Source organism: Furipterus horrens, unplaced genomic scaffold (genome assembly GCF_987537825.1).
Source record: "Furipterus horrens unplaced genomic scaffold, mFurHor1.1.pri manual_scaffold_6, whole genome shotgun sequence".
In the NCBI taxonomy this organism is placed as follows: Eukaryota; Metazoa; Chordata; class Mammalia; order Chiroptera; family Furipteridae; genus Furipterus; species Furipterus horrens.
In genome coordinates, this window is record NW_028327176.1 from 50,617,713 (window position 1) to 50,635,516 (window position 17,804).

General features: G+C 40.2%; 1 protein-coding gene across 7 annotated transcripts in view; it reads right to left on the reverse strand.

The window, feature by feature from the left end:
- Positions 1–17,804, reverse strand: part of AAK1 (AP2 associated kinase 1) — a 179,402-nt gene that overhangs the window by 43,708 nt on the left and 117,890 nt on the right. For all 7 annotated transcript variants that reach the window (XM_090281465.1, XM_090281462.1, XM_090281464.1 and 4 more), the window contains exons 8-12: positions 16,301–16,404; positions 13,424–13,503; positions 7,556–7,710; positions 6,069–6,367; positions 2,717–2,986 (exon numbers count right to left, since the gene is read on the reverse strand). In XM_090281465.1, coding sequence (XP_090137591.1) covers positions 2,717–2,986; positions 6,069–6,367; positions 7,556–7,710; positions 13,424–13,503; positions 16,301–16,404 — 908 coding nt within the window. The remainder of the gene's footprint in view (positions 1–2,716; positions 2,987–6,068; positions 6,368–7,555; positions 7,711–13,423; positions 13,504–16,300; positions 16,405–17,804) is intronic.

Here is a 17,804-nt window from a genome sequence, read left to right on the forward strand (position 1 = left end):
ACCTGCATTCAGCACACTGAGAAACAGAAGCTTCTACCATGAGGACACCTTCCCCTAACACAGTGATCTACTAATAAAAACAGGCTCCAAACTGTTCACTACTCCTCACAACAACCCCGTCAGGTAGATAGTTTTATTTCCATTTAGAGTATACAAATGTGAGAGTTGAAAGGGACCTTAGAGAACAGAGATTCCAACTCTCTCATTTCAGAGGAGATGAGATCAAGGTCCCAGGAGGCTAAGTGTTCACCCAGGTCACAGGGTCACTTGAAGACAGAATCAGTTTCTTGACTAATACTCAGGACTCTCTTTTCAGCACCACGATGCCTCTTCATCCAAAGACAGAATTAGAGGGGGAGAAGGGAGACATAGACCACAGGGGAAGGAGAAGCAAGGCAGACTCAGATGTCCATTTTACTAAAGATTTGCTTAAAAAAACAAAATACACAATTACAAAATCACATCAAGAAAGGTAAGAATATAGACAAGAAGGGGGAAAAACTACCCAGACTTCCATTTCACCATTCTAATACAACTGTTCTTATCTTTTTGGTATCTTATATTAAGTCTCTTTCCAAGTACATACTATTCCCATAATTTCACATCTCAACATTATCTCATGAGCATTTTCATATTATTGTACAGACTTTATAGTCATATTTTAAAAAGATTTTATTTATTTATATCAAGAGAGTGGGAAAGGGAGGGAGAAAAAGAGGGAGAGAAATATCAATGTCAGAGAGAACCATGGATTAATTGCCTCTCATTTGTGCCCTGACCGGGAATCAACCGGTAACCTTTGGCTTTGCGGAATGACACCCAACCAACTGAGTCACACCAGCCAGGGCTATAACCATGATTTTAAATGGCTGCAATTGGATTCTTGTATGATTTAGGTTGCTTCCATTCTTTTGGCTATTATGAATAAGGTGGCCATAAACATTTATGGTATACAGCCATTTTTTTTTCTTTGCAGATTATTGCTTTAAGATGACTGTAGTGTATAACTTTACTACTTTACATTCACTCCCTTGCTTCTCTAGATAAGTTTTGTCAAGGGTTATTGGAGAGAAATATAGCCAGAGGTGGGAAGCTCTCTGGCCCCTGGCACAAGCATATTCTGCTCCAGTTCCCTCTCCATCCTCTTAACCAACTACCACTGAGCCAAGTGCTCAAGACATTTTTTTCATCCAAAGAACGTGGAGAAGGTTCATAGTTCATTCCCAAGAGAGTATACTTTTGTCCAGGAATAGCAGACAGAACTCCATGAGAAGCGTGGTCAGTGGCAGTTGATCATTTCATTCCCCTGGATGAGAACCTGTTATTATTATTATCCTGAACACAGATGAGGACTCTTTGTCCTTGTCCCAATTCTGCTGCTATCAGTCTGTGTGTCTTGGGTAATGACTTTACAGGCCTGGACTCAAGTTCCCAATTTCATAAAATGAGGGGACTGAACTAGATAATGAAGATCTCAACTAGCTACATCATACAATTATTTTTTTTTTTTTTTTTTTGGTTTTTCAATTACAGTTGTCCCCTTTTCTCCCAATTTCTCTCCCCCACCCAACCCACCCCCTCTCCCGCAATCATATTCCTCCCTGTTGTCATACAATTATTTTTTAAAGGCTCTTTTTTACTTAACAAGATGAACTTCATTTCTTGTTAAAAACACAGAGTAGTTATGGACCCCATGCCTGTTGGAAGACTGATTTCAGAAACCAAGCTGTAAAGACACTGAACACACTTAGCTGAGACTTAAAGAAGACAATCTATCTATGGCACTGCTTTCTTTAGAAGGGATGTAGGTTTTCTGGTTTATGATGGGCGACAAAAATCTATTAGAAATCAATCTTCAAAAAGATGGTTTCCTACTTTTCCTTCATTCGTCTAGTAGTTGGACTTCCCTGAGAATAAGAGAGTAGCTATGATACTCTACTGGGTGAGTATGTAAAATGTTTTTTTCTATCACTATCAAATGACCTATGACTATCACTTAGAAAGCTGTGAGACAGAATTCAGGCCAAAGCACAATATGCCCAAAGATGCTGAAACAGTCGAGGTCAGTTATAAGAGGATGTAGGGATTCTGATGTGATACTCAGCCATTATCTATAAGTGGATATGCCCAATTTCTAAACTGACATGGCTCAAACAATACCTAGTTACTCTGGTGTCCAGCGGGATTAGGCCATGGCATATGGTTCCAAGTAAGCAGGCCCTCTTTAAGGGTGCTGTATGGTATACTTAATTGAAGTGGCCAGTAATGTCGCCCAAGACAAAGAATAAATGCAACACTGTCAGACCTCAGGGCAAATGTGGGGGCTCACATGAATCTCCAAAGACAGAAAAGGCCACAATGGTCAAACTGCCCCTTGAAGAAAGAAAGGGGATTAACTGTAATCCTACCCTAGGTCCTTGACTGCTCAACATGAGACAATGAACAGCTCTTTCTACCATGCTAATTTCAAAGTGATAAATAAAAACGTTCATCTTCATCAGTAGCCTAGAATCATTTTTTAAAAACCTGTGTCATCTAGAGAACACCTCACCCCGTTCTTGGACATATCAAGAAAAGATCAAACATTTTAACCACAAGGGTGGGGAATCGGCCTAGCCCTAGACCAGAGGCCACCATGCCAGCTGCTACAGCCTCTTTCTCAAGCCCTCACTGCATACTCCTCTTCTTTGGCACTCTGAGCCTGGCTGATTCCTACCGTGGACTCCTGGGCAGGGGACGGCTGTGGGGCTGCGGCCGGCTGTGCTTGGGGCTGCTGCCCTGTTGCGGCCACGGGCTTCTGCTGCAAGGCAGTCTGCTGAGTCAGCAGCTGCTGTGGATGCAGGGCTGTGACCAGCTGCTGCTGCTGCTGCTGCTGCTGCTGCTGCTGGTAGAAGTTCTGTATCAGCTGCTGCTGAGAGCTTCCTTGGGACACTGCAGGGAACTGGGCAACTGCTGGCTGCTGGGTTGAAGGGTGTACTGCCTGAAACTGAGCAGGAGGAAAGGGGCAAGAAATGAAGAGGTGAACGAAAGCCTGTCTCAGAATCATATTCTGAATGTCTCTGTAACAACTAAGACAAGTGTTGAAACCAAAGACAAAGTAAGGCAGAAATGAGGGGAACCGAGGGCATTTAAACAAACACAGTAGCACCGCCAGGCTCCATCCATTGCACTATGCTGCTCTTGTACTGCAGACTGGCCTCCAGGTAGGTTTCTATGCCTCGCCTGAGGGTGTCCATCTCACTACACATCCGTGATTCCATACGCTGGAGTGTAACAGAAGCTAATAAATGATCTCCCAATCACAGAAGTAATTCCTCTTATAAAGGGATTTGGAAGTAGCCAAGATTAAAACTGTTCCCTAGAAGAATATGATGAAGCAATGGCAACACTGAAAAGAATAACCTAACTGTTAATCCAGCTATTAAAGTCACCTCTTTCTGAAAATAATTTCTCAAAAATGCTATCTTTATTAACTCTCCATCTTTAAACATTCAAAATATTCAGACTACTACACTTAATGACATTTTATTTTATATTGGTAATGAATTGTGTCAAGTTATATTCTCTTGTAAACATCCTAAAAATAGGGAAACATCTTTTGTCTTTCTACTCTTCACTAAGGACTATGTGCTAGGCATACAAGTAGAGCTCAAACAAGGGCCTACTGATGAACAAAATGTAAGATGTCTTTGAACATCCTAAATAGTGTTACTTCGTAATAGAGCTAACTGAGAGGATATTGTTTGTCTACTGGGGTAAAATTAAAGGGTTAGCAAAGAAGCAGATGTCATTTAATAGCTACCTATTTATAACTGTAAAATGCTAGAAGCAACCAAATGTCTATCAACAGGGGACTGAATAAACTATCCTACCTATCCTTAGAAGAGAGCATTCTCTAGTTTAAATAGGAATGAAGACTATCTCTACATAATGGGTGGAGGGGATAGAATTTTGCAGATTTAACTTTGAAAGTAAGTAAATATTTTACAATTTTACAAAACAAAATTAAACCAAAATTAAAAAGTAGTAACTAAAAATTAAAAGCAAAATGAAGCAAAGAAACCTGTATGTCAAATTAATAGCCAAACTCCCCAGAAAATAATGTGCTAAACATTCTAAGGGTAAAAATGACAAAGAAATCTTTAACTATTTTTGGTAATCCTACTAGTATTGTTATCTTGAAACTATAAGTCAGCTAAGTAATTATGTTAATGTTATTAGGAATCAAGATGTCCAGATTAGAAAAATACAAATATAAAATCCAAGAAGTTAAACAAAAATCCTATAATTACACATCTGAATTTGGAATATAAATTTGAATTTATGGTATATATTCTATTAACAAAGAAAAATATATTTCCTAACTACTGTCCACCAAAAAAGTCTAAAACAATAACCAACCCATTAGCAAATGAGTATCCCTAGCACCAAGACTATGGTCTCTACACAAACAAAGGAACTAAATAGAACAAAGAGCAGAACAGCAGTCAATAGGGGGGAGGGGAGAGGGAGAGAAGGGGGATAAGTAAGGGAAGGGTTTAGTCAAAGAACCCATATAAAGGACTCATGGACATGGACAACGGGGAGGGATATGATTGCGGGAGAGGGGGTGGGTTGGGTGGGGGAGAGAAATTGGGGGAAAAGGGGACAACTGTAATTGAAAAGCCAAAAATAAAATTAATTAATTAATTAATTAATTAATTTAAAAAAAAAAAGACTATGGTCTCTAAATACCTTTACATGGAAAGGAAACAAAGCTCCTTAGAGAAATGGCTGCTTCCAGGGTAAGGACAGAATAAGCCTGGAACAGCTTGTTATACTGAGTAGCAAAGAAACTATAACGACTACTGGAGTTGCAACCAAAGCACCTGGGAGCTAATTTGAAAAGACTTTCCCAGGACAAAGCTGGGATGATTTGAGCATCAAAATAAACAAAATTTTTAAAAAATCACAATGTATGGAAACATATCAAATATGTTAAGATTCATGAGTTCATTAGGATACTAAAACAAAAACCTCATTGTTCACCTTTGGATAATACTAGGAACAAACTCATTCTGAAATTGGTTGACAGAGGAAAAGATTCATGCGTCTTTCCTGCCTTTTCTGCACAAATATTACCTCAGGATAATCAAATAATTGATGAAAAAAGTTCTTCATAGATAAATCCAGCCCCTAAATAAAAAGGAAATGCTAGAATATTACCATTTTGCCATCCCTATTGAATTAATGGAATAAAGAAATGATCAGCAATGATGGCTAAGCTGATGGGGAACATCAAATGAATGGATCAGATGGACAAAAAACCCACTGATTGATCATAATCATATTAGAAGACAGGATAACCAGACATATGCCACTGATATAACCAGAAAACCAAATAATAATTAAACTGAATGGAATATTGAGCAAGCCTCAGGAAATTAGCAGTTTACACAGGGGATGGAGATAAATGTCATTAGAGGGATGCCATTAGCCAAATCCAGAATGTGGAAAATTCTACAGGACAAGTGGCCCAGTTTAAAAAAAAAAAGACAAAGTAGAGGGCGGAACTTACAGTTAAAAGGTGACTTAAAAGATAAAAGCTATTTTAATCGTTATAAAATGAATATGTTCAAAGTAAAACATGTGAGAATATATGAAAAGATAATGAAAGAAGAAAACAACTAAGTACAATATGCGGACTTTGGATCCTGATTCAAACAAGCCAATTTACATTATGAGACATGAGAAAGGGTTAAACACTACTAGATACTTGGTAAGAAATTATTGCTATTTTGTGTGTTGTAGTTATGTCAGGAAAAAAAAAAAGTCCTTAAAAATTAGCACCCTTCCTGGGGTTCCTCAGTCAGGTGAAAAATTCCCCATGGTCTGAGAGGTGAAAGGGGTGACAGTGATCCAGTGACTACTCCACTACACAAAGCTCTGTAGGACCTACATTTGAGAGAAGCAGTGATATGATCATTAATGGCTCTCTGTCTTTCTCAAGGCAGATTCCTGTACCTAGTGGGCCTTTCATATTGATGACTCAGATTCGCAAAGCAAAGGTCAGACTATGACCACCTTACCTGTTGTGCCTGGGTCGGTTGCTGCTGCTGGTAAAATGTGCCCGCTGGCTGCTGTGATGGTGGCGGTGGCTGTTGTTGCTGTTGCTGCTGCTGTTGCTGCTTGAGGAAGAGTTGCTGCTGGTGCTGGGGTGTGGCCTGGGCCTGAGTGGGCAGACCCTGGGCAGGAGTGGAAGGTGTCTGCTGTGGGGTGGGTGGAGCCGGTGGCTGCTTGGGCTGGGATTGTGGTAGAGGTTGGCTGGGTGGGGGCTGGGTTTTTGGTTGAGAAACACTGGCTAAAAGACCAGGCTGACTGCTGGTTCCTGCAATGAGAATAAACTCCATATAAGGGCTCAAAACTCTTCCAGGCAGAAACAACTTCCTTTCTTGTCAAAGTAAGAAAGAAGGGATGATAAGTAGACACATAATCACGAAGTCTGTGTGCTCTTCACTGTCTGTACCTGGAAGGTCTTTCCTTCTTGCTAAAATATGTGCTTCATATTTTTCAAAACAAGGTTCAGTAATAAAGTTCTATACTTGCCTCCTTCAGAAAGCCTTCCTTTATTCACCATTCCATTTCATTAATTACTCCTTTAGTCAGCATCCTGAGCATCTACAAATTCAATTAGCCTTTGATGCTACTGTATATAAACACAATCTTTGCACTTGTTGGCATGCTGCAGGATAAAAGCATTCTTTGATTTAAAAAAAAAATTTTTTTTTAAATTTATTTTTAGAGAAAAGGAAAGGGGAGGAAAAAGTAGGGAGAGATGCATTGATTGATTGCCTCTCATACGCCCCCAACCCAGGACCTCTCCCACAACCCAGGCATGTGCCCTGATCAGGAATCAAATTGGTGACCTTTCGGTTTATGGGACAATGCTCAACCTACTGAGCCATGCCGGTCAGGGCTGATGTTTTGTCTGTAGGTTACACAATCCCAGTCTGGATGCCTTGTAACTAGATGGCCACCAAATTCACCAAAAGCAGCTGATCAGTAAGGGAAGTGATGGCTGAGTTCAGTTACTTGGTAATTTGGATCATCCTTTTTTGTGAAACTAAACTCAGTCACCTCACTAGAAAGAGAATACCAAAACACAGTAGTGTGACAAATACTTCAAGAAATAGCATTGAAGAAATAATTCCTCTATGTCAAAAAGAGGTGTGTCTTGTTTCTTTAAAGGCAAAGAGAAGTATATGATACAAACAGGAAGGTATGGGATTAATGGGGCCAAGCCACAAAATCAGGGCCAAGACTAAAAAAAATAGAGACAACAGGCTTCAGTAGTCTTGGTGAGCCCCTGCAGAATTCCATGACAGGCCTCCCCTTTTGCCAGCCTCCTGCCATACAATTCCAGTGGCAGCTTACCTCTTGTTCCTCAAGGAAAACTATTATTCTTTATGTGCCTCTGCATTCCATTCCTGAAGCAAAAATCAGACTTTCCAAGATTTCTCTATTATCCAGGATGACAAAGAGGTGGACCAAGTTTCAAACCACCCTAGGAACTGACCTGCAGCCTGAGGTGGGGGCTGAACTGTGGCCCTCTTTCGAGGTGTCAGCGCTGGCTGGATGGGAAGAATTCCTGGGTTTGGCTGAGTCTGCCCAGCTTTAGGCCTCTGGCGAGGAGCAATGGAAGTCTCTGTGGTGGGAATGGGATCTGTCAGTCTAGAAAAGGAAAAGAAAAAACAAAGATTCATATTAAAGTGTGAGGAAATGGAGGACGGGCAGGCAGAGTACATGGGAATAGCTTTCCCCTTGACGCTCATCCTAACCTTCCAGATCTGCTTAATCAACATTTTCCAGAGGGTGTTATGTGTTACTAAATGTTATAAATGAAGGTTTTAAGGGTAAATAAGTTTTAACATACTGATCAAAATACTGAGCAGATTTCTTCCCAGCAGAACCTTTCATGTGTGAATATGTATACAGAATTTCTAAGAAAGCACTGTATGAACACAGTATCTCTCAAGTTTATTTGACCATGGGATCCTTTTACCTAATACTTCCTAGAACTTCCCAAAATACACTTTGGGTGATGATGTAAAGAGGGGTTTGAAGCAGGTGGTTTTCAGATGTAGAGGAACTCAAACTTGGTTAGAACCAGCCGTCAAAATGGTCTCCCTGCTGTAAAAAGTATGCAAATAAGTTAATATAATAAGGTAACTAAAAGGAATAAATAAATAATTCAAGATGAAAAATTTGGGGACTGTGATAGGAACTCCATTTGCTCCAATACACATAGGGCTTTTTTTCATGTTAATACAATACTTAGCTAGACAGAGAGTCAACTAGAGTAACAATCAAATTGCCCAATCTCTCTTGTAATCAGGTGTGGCCATGTGTCTAAGTTCTGGCCTTACATGGGATGTAAGCAGATTGTTATGTGGCAGCTTCTGGAAACCTTAAGAAATAACTGGTACCTCACTTTGTCTCTTATATGGCCATTCCTTGACCATGAGGTCACGGCCACAGCCTGAGGTGTGGTACAGTGGTGAGCTTGAAGAAGCCTGGCACCTGAGGGTTTTGTGGGGCAGAACTGCTACCAGCCCCGGACTACTTACCCCCAGACTTTGTTTCCATAAGAGAAAAAAATAAAAATCTGCTTTACATAAGCCACTGCAACTTTGGACTTTGTATAAGTCATAGCCAAATATTTAATATGAGGATGACTGCTATGTGGTCTGCTTTCTTCTAGTGATGGTGCTCTACCTCAAGTGGTGACTTCCATGTACTTAGAGCAGTCCAAGCAGCTGGCTACTACCCAACTCAGATCCAGTGGTTGTCCTTTGAAAATGCACTTTCAGGAGTAAAGCTGAGGTTAAGGCTAAAATAAACAAGCTTCATGAATATTTCCAAGATATGTCTGACACAGCCCCCATGAAATGCAAATTCACACTGGATGGCTGTTGTCATTTTTTAATTTGACAATCTAAGGGGAAAGAGGTCAGTGCCCTTGATTATATATTCAGGTAGCACATGTTTTAAAAATTCTTGTGGAACACTGGTTGAAAATCACTGTTCTAGAGGGAAGCTCTTATGCTGGGTGAAGAACTAATAATATAAAGCCATCACATTCGGGGAGGCTATAACCTGGGGAAGGGAGGTGGGAAGGGAAATGAGACAGATGTTGAGAAAGGTGTAATTGATAAAGGCAAGGGTGAGAGATATAAACAGACTTTAGTAGAAAACCAAATGCTAAGAACCTCCACACTGGACATCTAAGCATAACATGATATCACCTACAAACTGTGTAATAATGGGCATATGTAAAATGGAGAAAATAATACCTACATCAAATGGATCGATGACTGTGAAACCATTTTATAAAATGCAGAATGCTCAAGCTATCAGTTTGTATGCATCTCAGTACACTGCAAGAAAATACAGACCGTGAAGCCAGGAGAGCTGACTCTAAGTTGTCCTCTGTGTGTGACCTTAGGCAAATGACTTAATGTACAGAGTAGAAAGAGTGTGGATGCTGGAGGTCTGGTTCTCTTTACTAACTGCATAATGACTAACTGCTTTGGGCAACTTAAAATTCTGAGTCTGGTCCCTAATCTGTAAAATAAAAATAACAACAACCTCATAGGTTTGTTTTAAAGGGAGAAAAAAGCCATCTTCTTTATGTAAAGTACCTAGTATGGTATTATGATGCCTCAATGAATAGCAGTCACTTTAAAAACAGAGTTAGAAAGAAAAACCCACCCATTGGGACTGGGGAGTAAATATGATAATGAAAATGAAATCACTATAAATTATAGATAAGATGACTTAGACCCAAATCTCTTGGCCATCATGTGTATGTATGATTGCAGCATTATTAAGGTCCACACGAACTAACAGTCTGGGAACTCTACAGTTATAAACAAGTTTCACAGTCATTTGACATTCACATCAGCCTTATGATGAAGGTAACTGTTTTATCTATTTTACACAACAGAGTACCACTCAAATGTTAATCATTTATCATTTTTATAAATGTGTGAGCTCCGTGGGAAGAGATCCTTGCTTAGACTCAGCAATACAATGTTTGGGCCTAGTACAGATGGCCATAACCCAAAATACGAGCTACTAAATCAGCCCCAGAAGCAACTCCCTGAGATGAGCATGGCAGACTTACACAAGAAATAGACTTCCGGCCAAGATGGAGGTCTAGACAGACACACTGCATCTCCCTCCATAACTAAGAAGAAATACAACTATCACAAAACTACAGACAACCAGAAGTTCCAGAAAATCAAGCTGCATGGAAGTCCAACAAACAAAGATAGAAAAAAATACTCATTCAGACAGGTAGGAGGGGTGAAGCCAGGGAAGTGAGGACACAGTGTGATGGCTGCAGCAGTGGCAGCAGTGGCAGGCTGGTAGAAAGTGCAGTCACGAGTTTTAAAAAGTAGGGAGGGAGCACTGTCAACACCAGACCACAACCCACAGCTTACGGTTCCACTGCTGGGGAAAATAAAGCCTCATTGCTTCTGACTGTGAAAGCCAGTGGGGGTTGGGGTGGAGGAAGAAACTGCTGGTCTCTCAGCAGAGTCTGCTCATTTAAAGGGTCCCCATGGTCCTAGAATGTCTGCAGACCTACCCACTCTGGGAGCTACAGCTGGGGCAACAGTTAGAGAGACATCAGTCCCATATGGAAGTGGGAGAAGTGCCTGGAAAAGGGGCAAGTGCTGAGCAAGTGGCATTGTTCCCTCTGAGACCCGTCCCCCACATACAGCGCCACAACGTGGTGAAACAGGTCACTCCGTACTGACGAATACCTAAGGCTCCACCCCTTATAACATAACAGGTGTGACAGCTCTACCAAAGACAGAGGCAAACAAACACAGGAGCCTGTCAAGATGAGGAGATAGAGAAGTATGGTTCAAATAGGGGAACAGATAAAGGTTCCAGTGGGAGAACTAATCGATGAGGAGATATCCAACCTAACAGATGTAGAGTTCAAAACACTGGTGATAAAAGTTGTTCACAGACTTGACAGATATGCTTAAGTACAGCAAACACATAAGGGAAGAAGTGAAAGCTATACTAAATGAAACGAAGAAAAATCCACACAAAACCAATGGTGAAGGAGAGGAAACTGGGATTCAAATCAATGATTTGGAACATAAGGAAGAAAAAAGCAGTGAACCAGTACAGAAGGAGGAAATAAGATTGTAAAAAATGAGGAGAGGCTTTGGAATCTCTGGGACAACTTTAAACATGCCAACATCTGAATCATAGGGGTGCCAGAGGCAGAAGAGGAAGAGCAAGAAATTGAAAGTTTATGTGAAAAAATAATGAAGAAAAACTTCCCAAATTTGGCAAAGGAAATAGACATACAAGTCCAGGACCCAATAGAGTCTCAAACAAGCTAGACCCAAAGAGGACCATACAAAGACACATCATAATTAAAATGCTAAAGGTTAAAGTTAAAGAGAGAATCTTAAAAGCAGCAAGAGAAAAGCAGAGAGTTACCTACAAAGGGGTGCGCATAAGACTATCAGTTGATTTCCCAAAAGAAACTTTGCAAGCAAGAAGGGATTGTCAAGAAGTATTCGATATGATGAAAAGCAAGGACCTACAACCAAGATTACTCTACCCAGCAAAGCTATCTATCATTTAGAATGTAAGGGCAGATGAAGTGCTTCCCAGACAAGGTAAAGCTAAAGGATTTCATCATATCCAAGCCACTATCATATGAAATGTTAAAGGGACTTATTTAAGAAAAAGAAGATCAACACTATGAACATTAAAATGACAACAAACTCACAACTATCAACAACTGAATCGAGAAAATAAAAACAAAATCCCACTAAGCAAACCAAAATAGGAACAGAATCAGAGGTATGGGGATCATTTGGAGGGTTATCAGCTGGGAGGGGTCGGGGGGAGAAATGGGGAAATGGTGCAGGGATCAAGAAGCATAATTGGTAGAAACAAAATGGACAGGGGAAAGTTAAGAATAATATAGGAAAGGGTGAACCCAAAGAACTTATATGCATGACCCATAGACATGAACTAAGAGGGGTGGGATTGCTTGAGGGGAGGCGGGTACTGGGCCGCGGGGAGCAAAGGGAAAAGAAATTGGGACCACTGTAACAACATAATCAATAAAATACACTTTAAAAAAAAGAAAGAAAGAGAGCAAGGGGGAGAAAATTGGAACTGTTGTAACAATATAATCAATAAAAAACATTAAAAAAAAAAAAAAAAAAAAAAAAAAAAAGAAAGAAAGAAACAGACCACAAAGTAACAACATGGATATAGTTTGCTAAATTTGTTAAAAAACAAAGTCTCATTACTTTTGAGCCATATCAGCAGGCATTCTATGAATATTCACATATTCCCATCTAGGGTATTTTGTTGATAATTGGCTGTTAATATTTCCTTGCCATGGAAGTGTGGTAGAAAAATGAGGGGTATAAACGTCTCTGGGACTCCCTCATAATCTGCCATTTGGAAGCCATGGCAGCCATAAGGATGTGTCAGGCAGACCTTCAAATATAAGCAGTATGAAAGACCAAGTGCCTCCACTGCCGTGCTCCTGAAATCCACTGCTACTACTGTGCTTGCCCCTGAAGCCACGCCTTCCATAGACTGTTTCCAGCTTACTGTCACAGCCACAGGGATACTAAGGCAGGGACCGTTCCTGGGACATAAAGGATTCCTCTGGTAGCTGACTCTGACTCGAGGATTCCCTGACACCCTTGGCGAACCTTCCTTAAAGTGAGTGTGTCTATTTTTAGGTCACTTTCACCCAACTGTCTCCTCCTTTCTGGGTCAGACTTACATCGCCTCCTGATGGCTCTCCCAGCCTTCCCTGGCTCCCCCCATGTTTTCTCCTTCAGAGGCATTTCCCCCAATAAAATGCTAGCTTCTTTAGTTCTCTCTAGGCATCTGCTTCTTGGAAGATCCTAGGTTACACAGAACGTGAGCAGCTAAGGTCCATAGGCTCTTTGGTTGTTCATGGACTCTGCTCTGACCTGCACTCTCCTTACATGGCAAGGGCCATCGCAAGTAAAAAGGAAAGGGAGGAGGAGGATTAGGGTGCTGAAGGAGACTGAACAAAGGCCAGGACACCTGTTTAGGACATGCTTGTACTAGCAATATTTAAAGTCTGCTCTTGTCTTCTCTCTGAACGCCCCTGTGCCTATTTCCAAGCAAGGGAAACAGCTGTGGAGTTCTTGATTATCTTTCAAATGTAGATCACTATATTTCATTTATCCCTCCTTGCACTCCCAAAGGCTAGCTTCTGCCCTGAGGAGACAGAACTTGTTTTCTTGTGCTGTGCAGCGCCTTGGCCATGGCAGTAGAAGAAACAAGAAATACAAGGCACCCTCCCCTGCTACTGAGGCAACGGAGCACAACAGGTGCTCACTATGCCATTTCTTACCTGGCCTTTGGCTGGGTCTTCTTTGCAGCTGCCTCACTGGCTTTCACAGGCTCAGGAAGTTTTGCAGGTATGGGAGAGTTCTATAGAATTTAAAGAAAATTTTTGAAAAGAACATCACAGGTTTCTTTGTAAAAGAATAACCAGTATGATTGGATGATGGAAATAGATGTTGGGGTTCTTCTAGACTGGCTTCCAGACCCTGATCTCTGGTAGAGAGAAGGAAAGTTAACCAAAAGCATATCCCACTGGACTCAGCCCCAGTCAGGGAGGCAAAGCATCTGAGAAGGGGACAGGGCAGCCTGCATACAGCACACTCCTATGCTGTCATTCCCTGCCTTTTGTATAGCTGGGGCTTCATCTCAGTACCCTTCTCTCCCTATAGCACAGCTTAGAAGTGATGTTATGAAAGGAATGGAAAGAGATGTCTGTAACCTATATCACTATTTAAGCCCTCAGCTAGATATTAGGTAAGTTAGAGCTGACTATTGTGTGCAACCAGGGTGTATTCGGTCTTGTAGTTAGAATGATGGAAGAAAACCACAGCCACAGTGTGCCTGGTTGCTGAGCCAGCACCTCTTTTCAGCACATGAGGCAATACTCAGTCCATAGGCCGGGCAGAGCTCCTCCAGCTTGGATTCTGCACCATCCACCTATACCGTCTCTCAAGGGAGTACTAATTGTCCCGAACCACAAGACCACTGCTGACCACTGTTGAGGGAATATCAAATGACGAGACTTGTGAAGCTGACTTAATAAATACTAGTTACCAATCTAAACACTTCCAATTATATTTCACGTTATTTAACGTTATGAATAGGCAAGTGGGATAGTAAAGAAAACACAAGCGTGTTATGTTACTGTGCAGTATCCCTCGTTTATTCTGGAAAATATGACAAATGGAATACTAGTAATAAAACTGGCTTTTAAGGGGATGTCCCATTTCCTTCATGCTTTCCAGTCATGTAACTTACTTGACTGATAAGACTGGCAGAAAAAGGTGAGCTTGTCTGGTTTGCCCTTGCTCTCCCTCCTTTAGGGAAGAACCTGTCTTTCAGGCAACAGGCGCTCACTACTTGGTCAGGAGGCTCTGATGTTAGGGAGCTTGACTGGTCAAGCTATGTTTTCTGACTCAATCTCTTTTATTTAATTTTTGGACAAATGAAATTCTATTAGAGTTTAAGCATGTTCAGAGAAAGCCAGTCCAGAATATTCATAAACACGTCCTGATTTTTAAAAAATTAAATTTATTGGGGTGACTTGATTAATATGATCATGCATACCTTTCTGTGCTACAGGATTACTTTGGCTACTTGGGGTCTTCTGTGGTTCCATACAAATCTGATGATTTTTGGTTCTATTTCTTTAAAAAATGACATTGGGATTTTGATGGGGATTGCATTAAATCTGTATATTGCTTTGGGTAATATGGCCATTTTAACTATATTGATTCTTTTAGTCCATAAACACAGAATATATTTCCATTTCATTGTGTTTTTTCAATCTCTTTTAATAATACTTTGTAGTTTTCATTATATGGGTCCTTTACATCCTTTGATAAGTCTGTTCCTAAGTGTTTTATTATTTTGGTTGCAATTGCAATTGCAAAAGGAATTGCTTTTTTTTTTTTCCATTTCTTTTTCTAAAATTTCATTGTAAGTATACAGGAAAGCAGAGGATTTTTGTACACTGATCTTGTATCCTGCAACCTTACGGTATTTGTTTATTGTTTCTAATAGTTTTTTGGTGGAGTCTTTAGAATTTTCTATATACAGAATCATGCCCATCTGCAAAAAAGTGACACTTTTACTTACTCATTCTCAATCTAGATGCCCTTTATTTCTTTCTCTTGCCTGATGGCTCTGGCTAGGACTTCCAGAACTGTGCTGAATAAGAGTGGTAAGAGTGGGCATCTTTGTCTTGTTCATGACTTTAGAGGAAACACTTTCAGTTTTTCACCATTGAATGTGGTATTAGCTGACGGTTTGTCATATACAGCCTTTATTATGTTGGGGTACTTTCCTTCTATACTCATTTGAGTGTTTTAATCGTAAATGGAGGTTTTCTGATTCAATCTTATTAGTAATAATGCCAATATTCTGAGCTCCATCTTAATGATTCCTATATCTGATACAAATGTGGGGAAGTGGAGTGTTATTTATCAGCCCCCAAAATGACGTCAGAACTTCATTACTGGAGAAGCAGGTAAGACTGTCTCAGAACTTATTTATGACAGCATCCATTAGTAAAATATTCAAGAGTTGGATCATACAATGACAAGAAAAAATATGCCAAGACTGTAAAAAGAGTGTTTGCAAGAACTGTACTCAAACTCTGAGTGCAGAGTTTACGATTCCTATGTGTAGAAAACATTCCTATGGCCTGATCTGTGGGAGGAGGGTGGAAGAAAGGTGTTTGAGTCACAGATGGCCAACAGCAGAAGCAAAATCAAGAAAGCTCTGTTGCAATGAAGGAGAAGAGGGACAAGGGGCTTACATTCCAGCTGGCATGTGGGAAGGTCCAGGGCCTTGTCTTAGGAAAGCAGCCTGCCTAACCACCTCTAAGTAAGTACAATATGCATGTGGCTCTTAGTGAACTCGGACAATCAGAAAGATCATAGGTGAATCAAACTTTACCCAATGTGTTCAACTCAATCTATAGGGCTTTTTCTGTGTGTGTAATTGCCTCAATTTTATAATTAAATTCTATTGGAAAATTGGATTCAGTTTATAGCAATTGCTTCAAAGTTAGTTTTGCACATGAATGAGCCCTACTAGATAAAGCAAGGGACATCTGCTTTCACTAAACAGCTGACATCCCAGGAATTCTAAATGACAATTCAATAATGTTTACTTCTCCTAAAAAGTACCTTTTACATACCTGTACATTCGGAACTGGGCATTCTTTCTTGAGTAGTTTAAATGAGAAGTAGGAGACCTGGTAAATATCTGGCCTTTTGTCAGGGTCTGGTTCCAACATATACCCTAGGACAAACATATGTGAACTCACTTAATAATATCCTAACAGCATATTATCTAGAAAGCGTAAGTTTTCTGTGACCAAAATTTGTTGTTCTTAATATTTTTCTCATAAAAGTCAGATAGTATAATTTGTCATTTTCCTCCCATTTCAGAAAGAGAAGCTCTCTCTTTCCTAAAGTTTTTAATATCCACAAGAAAATAACAAACTTTTTGAATTGTAACAAAGATACCTGAAATTCATACTCTGTGCTCTGTACACAGTGACTCAAACTTTTAATATGATACCTTCATATTTTTGTACCTAGGAAGTTATATGGTCTTGCTCCCGACCTCCTTAGCTTATATGATCTTGCTAAACAAATGATTATTCTTGATAATTATAACTAAAACTCAAATTTTATGAATTTATTATTTTTTAGAGAAATAAGCAAGCTAGTTTCGACTCTAAAAGAAATCACAAAATAACAAAAATATCTCTAACCATAACCTATAGATCACTTGTCTGTTTCCAGCTGCCCTTTCTGAAACTGGAAAAATCCTCAGGAAAAAAAATCTTTAAGAAGACGCACAAACATATACACATGTACATATAAATAACAATGCAAGGCAACTTATTACTTAAGAAATCAAATACATGATTTAGACACTAAGTTCAGAAAAAACTGATGAGGCTGCAGTCTTGTGAAGGCCTTGCAGAAGAGGCAGGATTTGAGCTGGCCCTTGAAGGCAGAAAAGAATTTCAGTCAGTCTGGGGAAAGCAGAGAAAAAGACATTCCAGGTGACAGAATAGTGTGAACAACAATGGTCTTGGAGAAAGGCAAAAGAATGCATTGTTACAAGGATACAGAGGAGCCCTAAGGCCAGGGCATGGATTTCCTTGTCAAAGAGTACAGGGAAATAAGGCTGGGTGGGTGGGATGGCACCAGAATATGAAGGATCTTAATTGCCATACTCTGAATCTGGGCCCTACTGTGCTTATGAAGTTTACTGAATAGGCACATGATAGGGTGGCATTTTGCAAGATTAACCTTGTGGTGAAACTGTGCTAGATAAACTAAAGAAGGAGGGAATAGGCTATAGGCAATCCACTACTACAGGCATGAGCTGACAGAGTATGTGTGTGTGTGTATATATATATATACATACTATCATGACAGTGATGAGAATGGAGAGAATGTAATGAAAACAGGAAATGCCAAAGAAGGAACTGATGCTACCGAGGAAATACTCTTTCCTCTCTCTTGCTAGGCAAATCCAAAGAAAACCTTAAATTTTAGTCATCCAGGCTTTACTGGTGATACCACTGATAGAAACTGAAAAGAGAGGGACACCCTGAATTGGTAGTAAAAGGGGCTTGGCTTCAGGTGCGCCGCAGGAGTTGCCGGTGTTGACTACAACGTCAA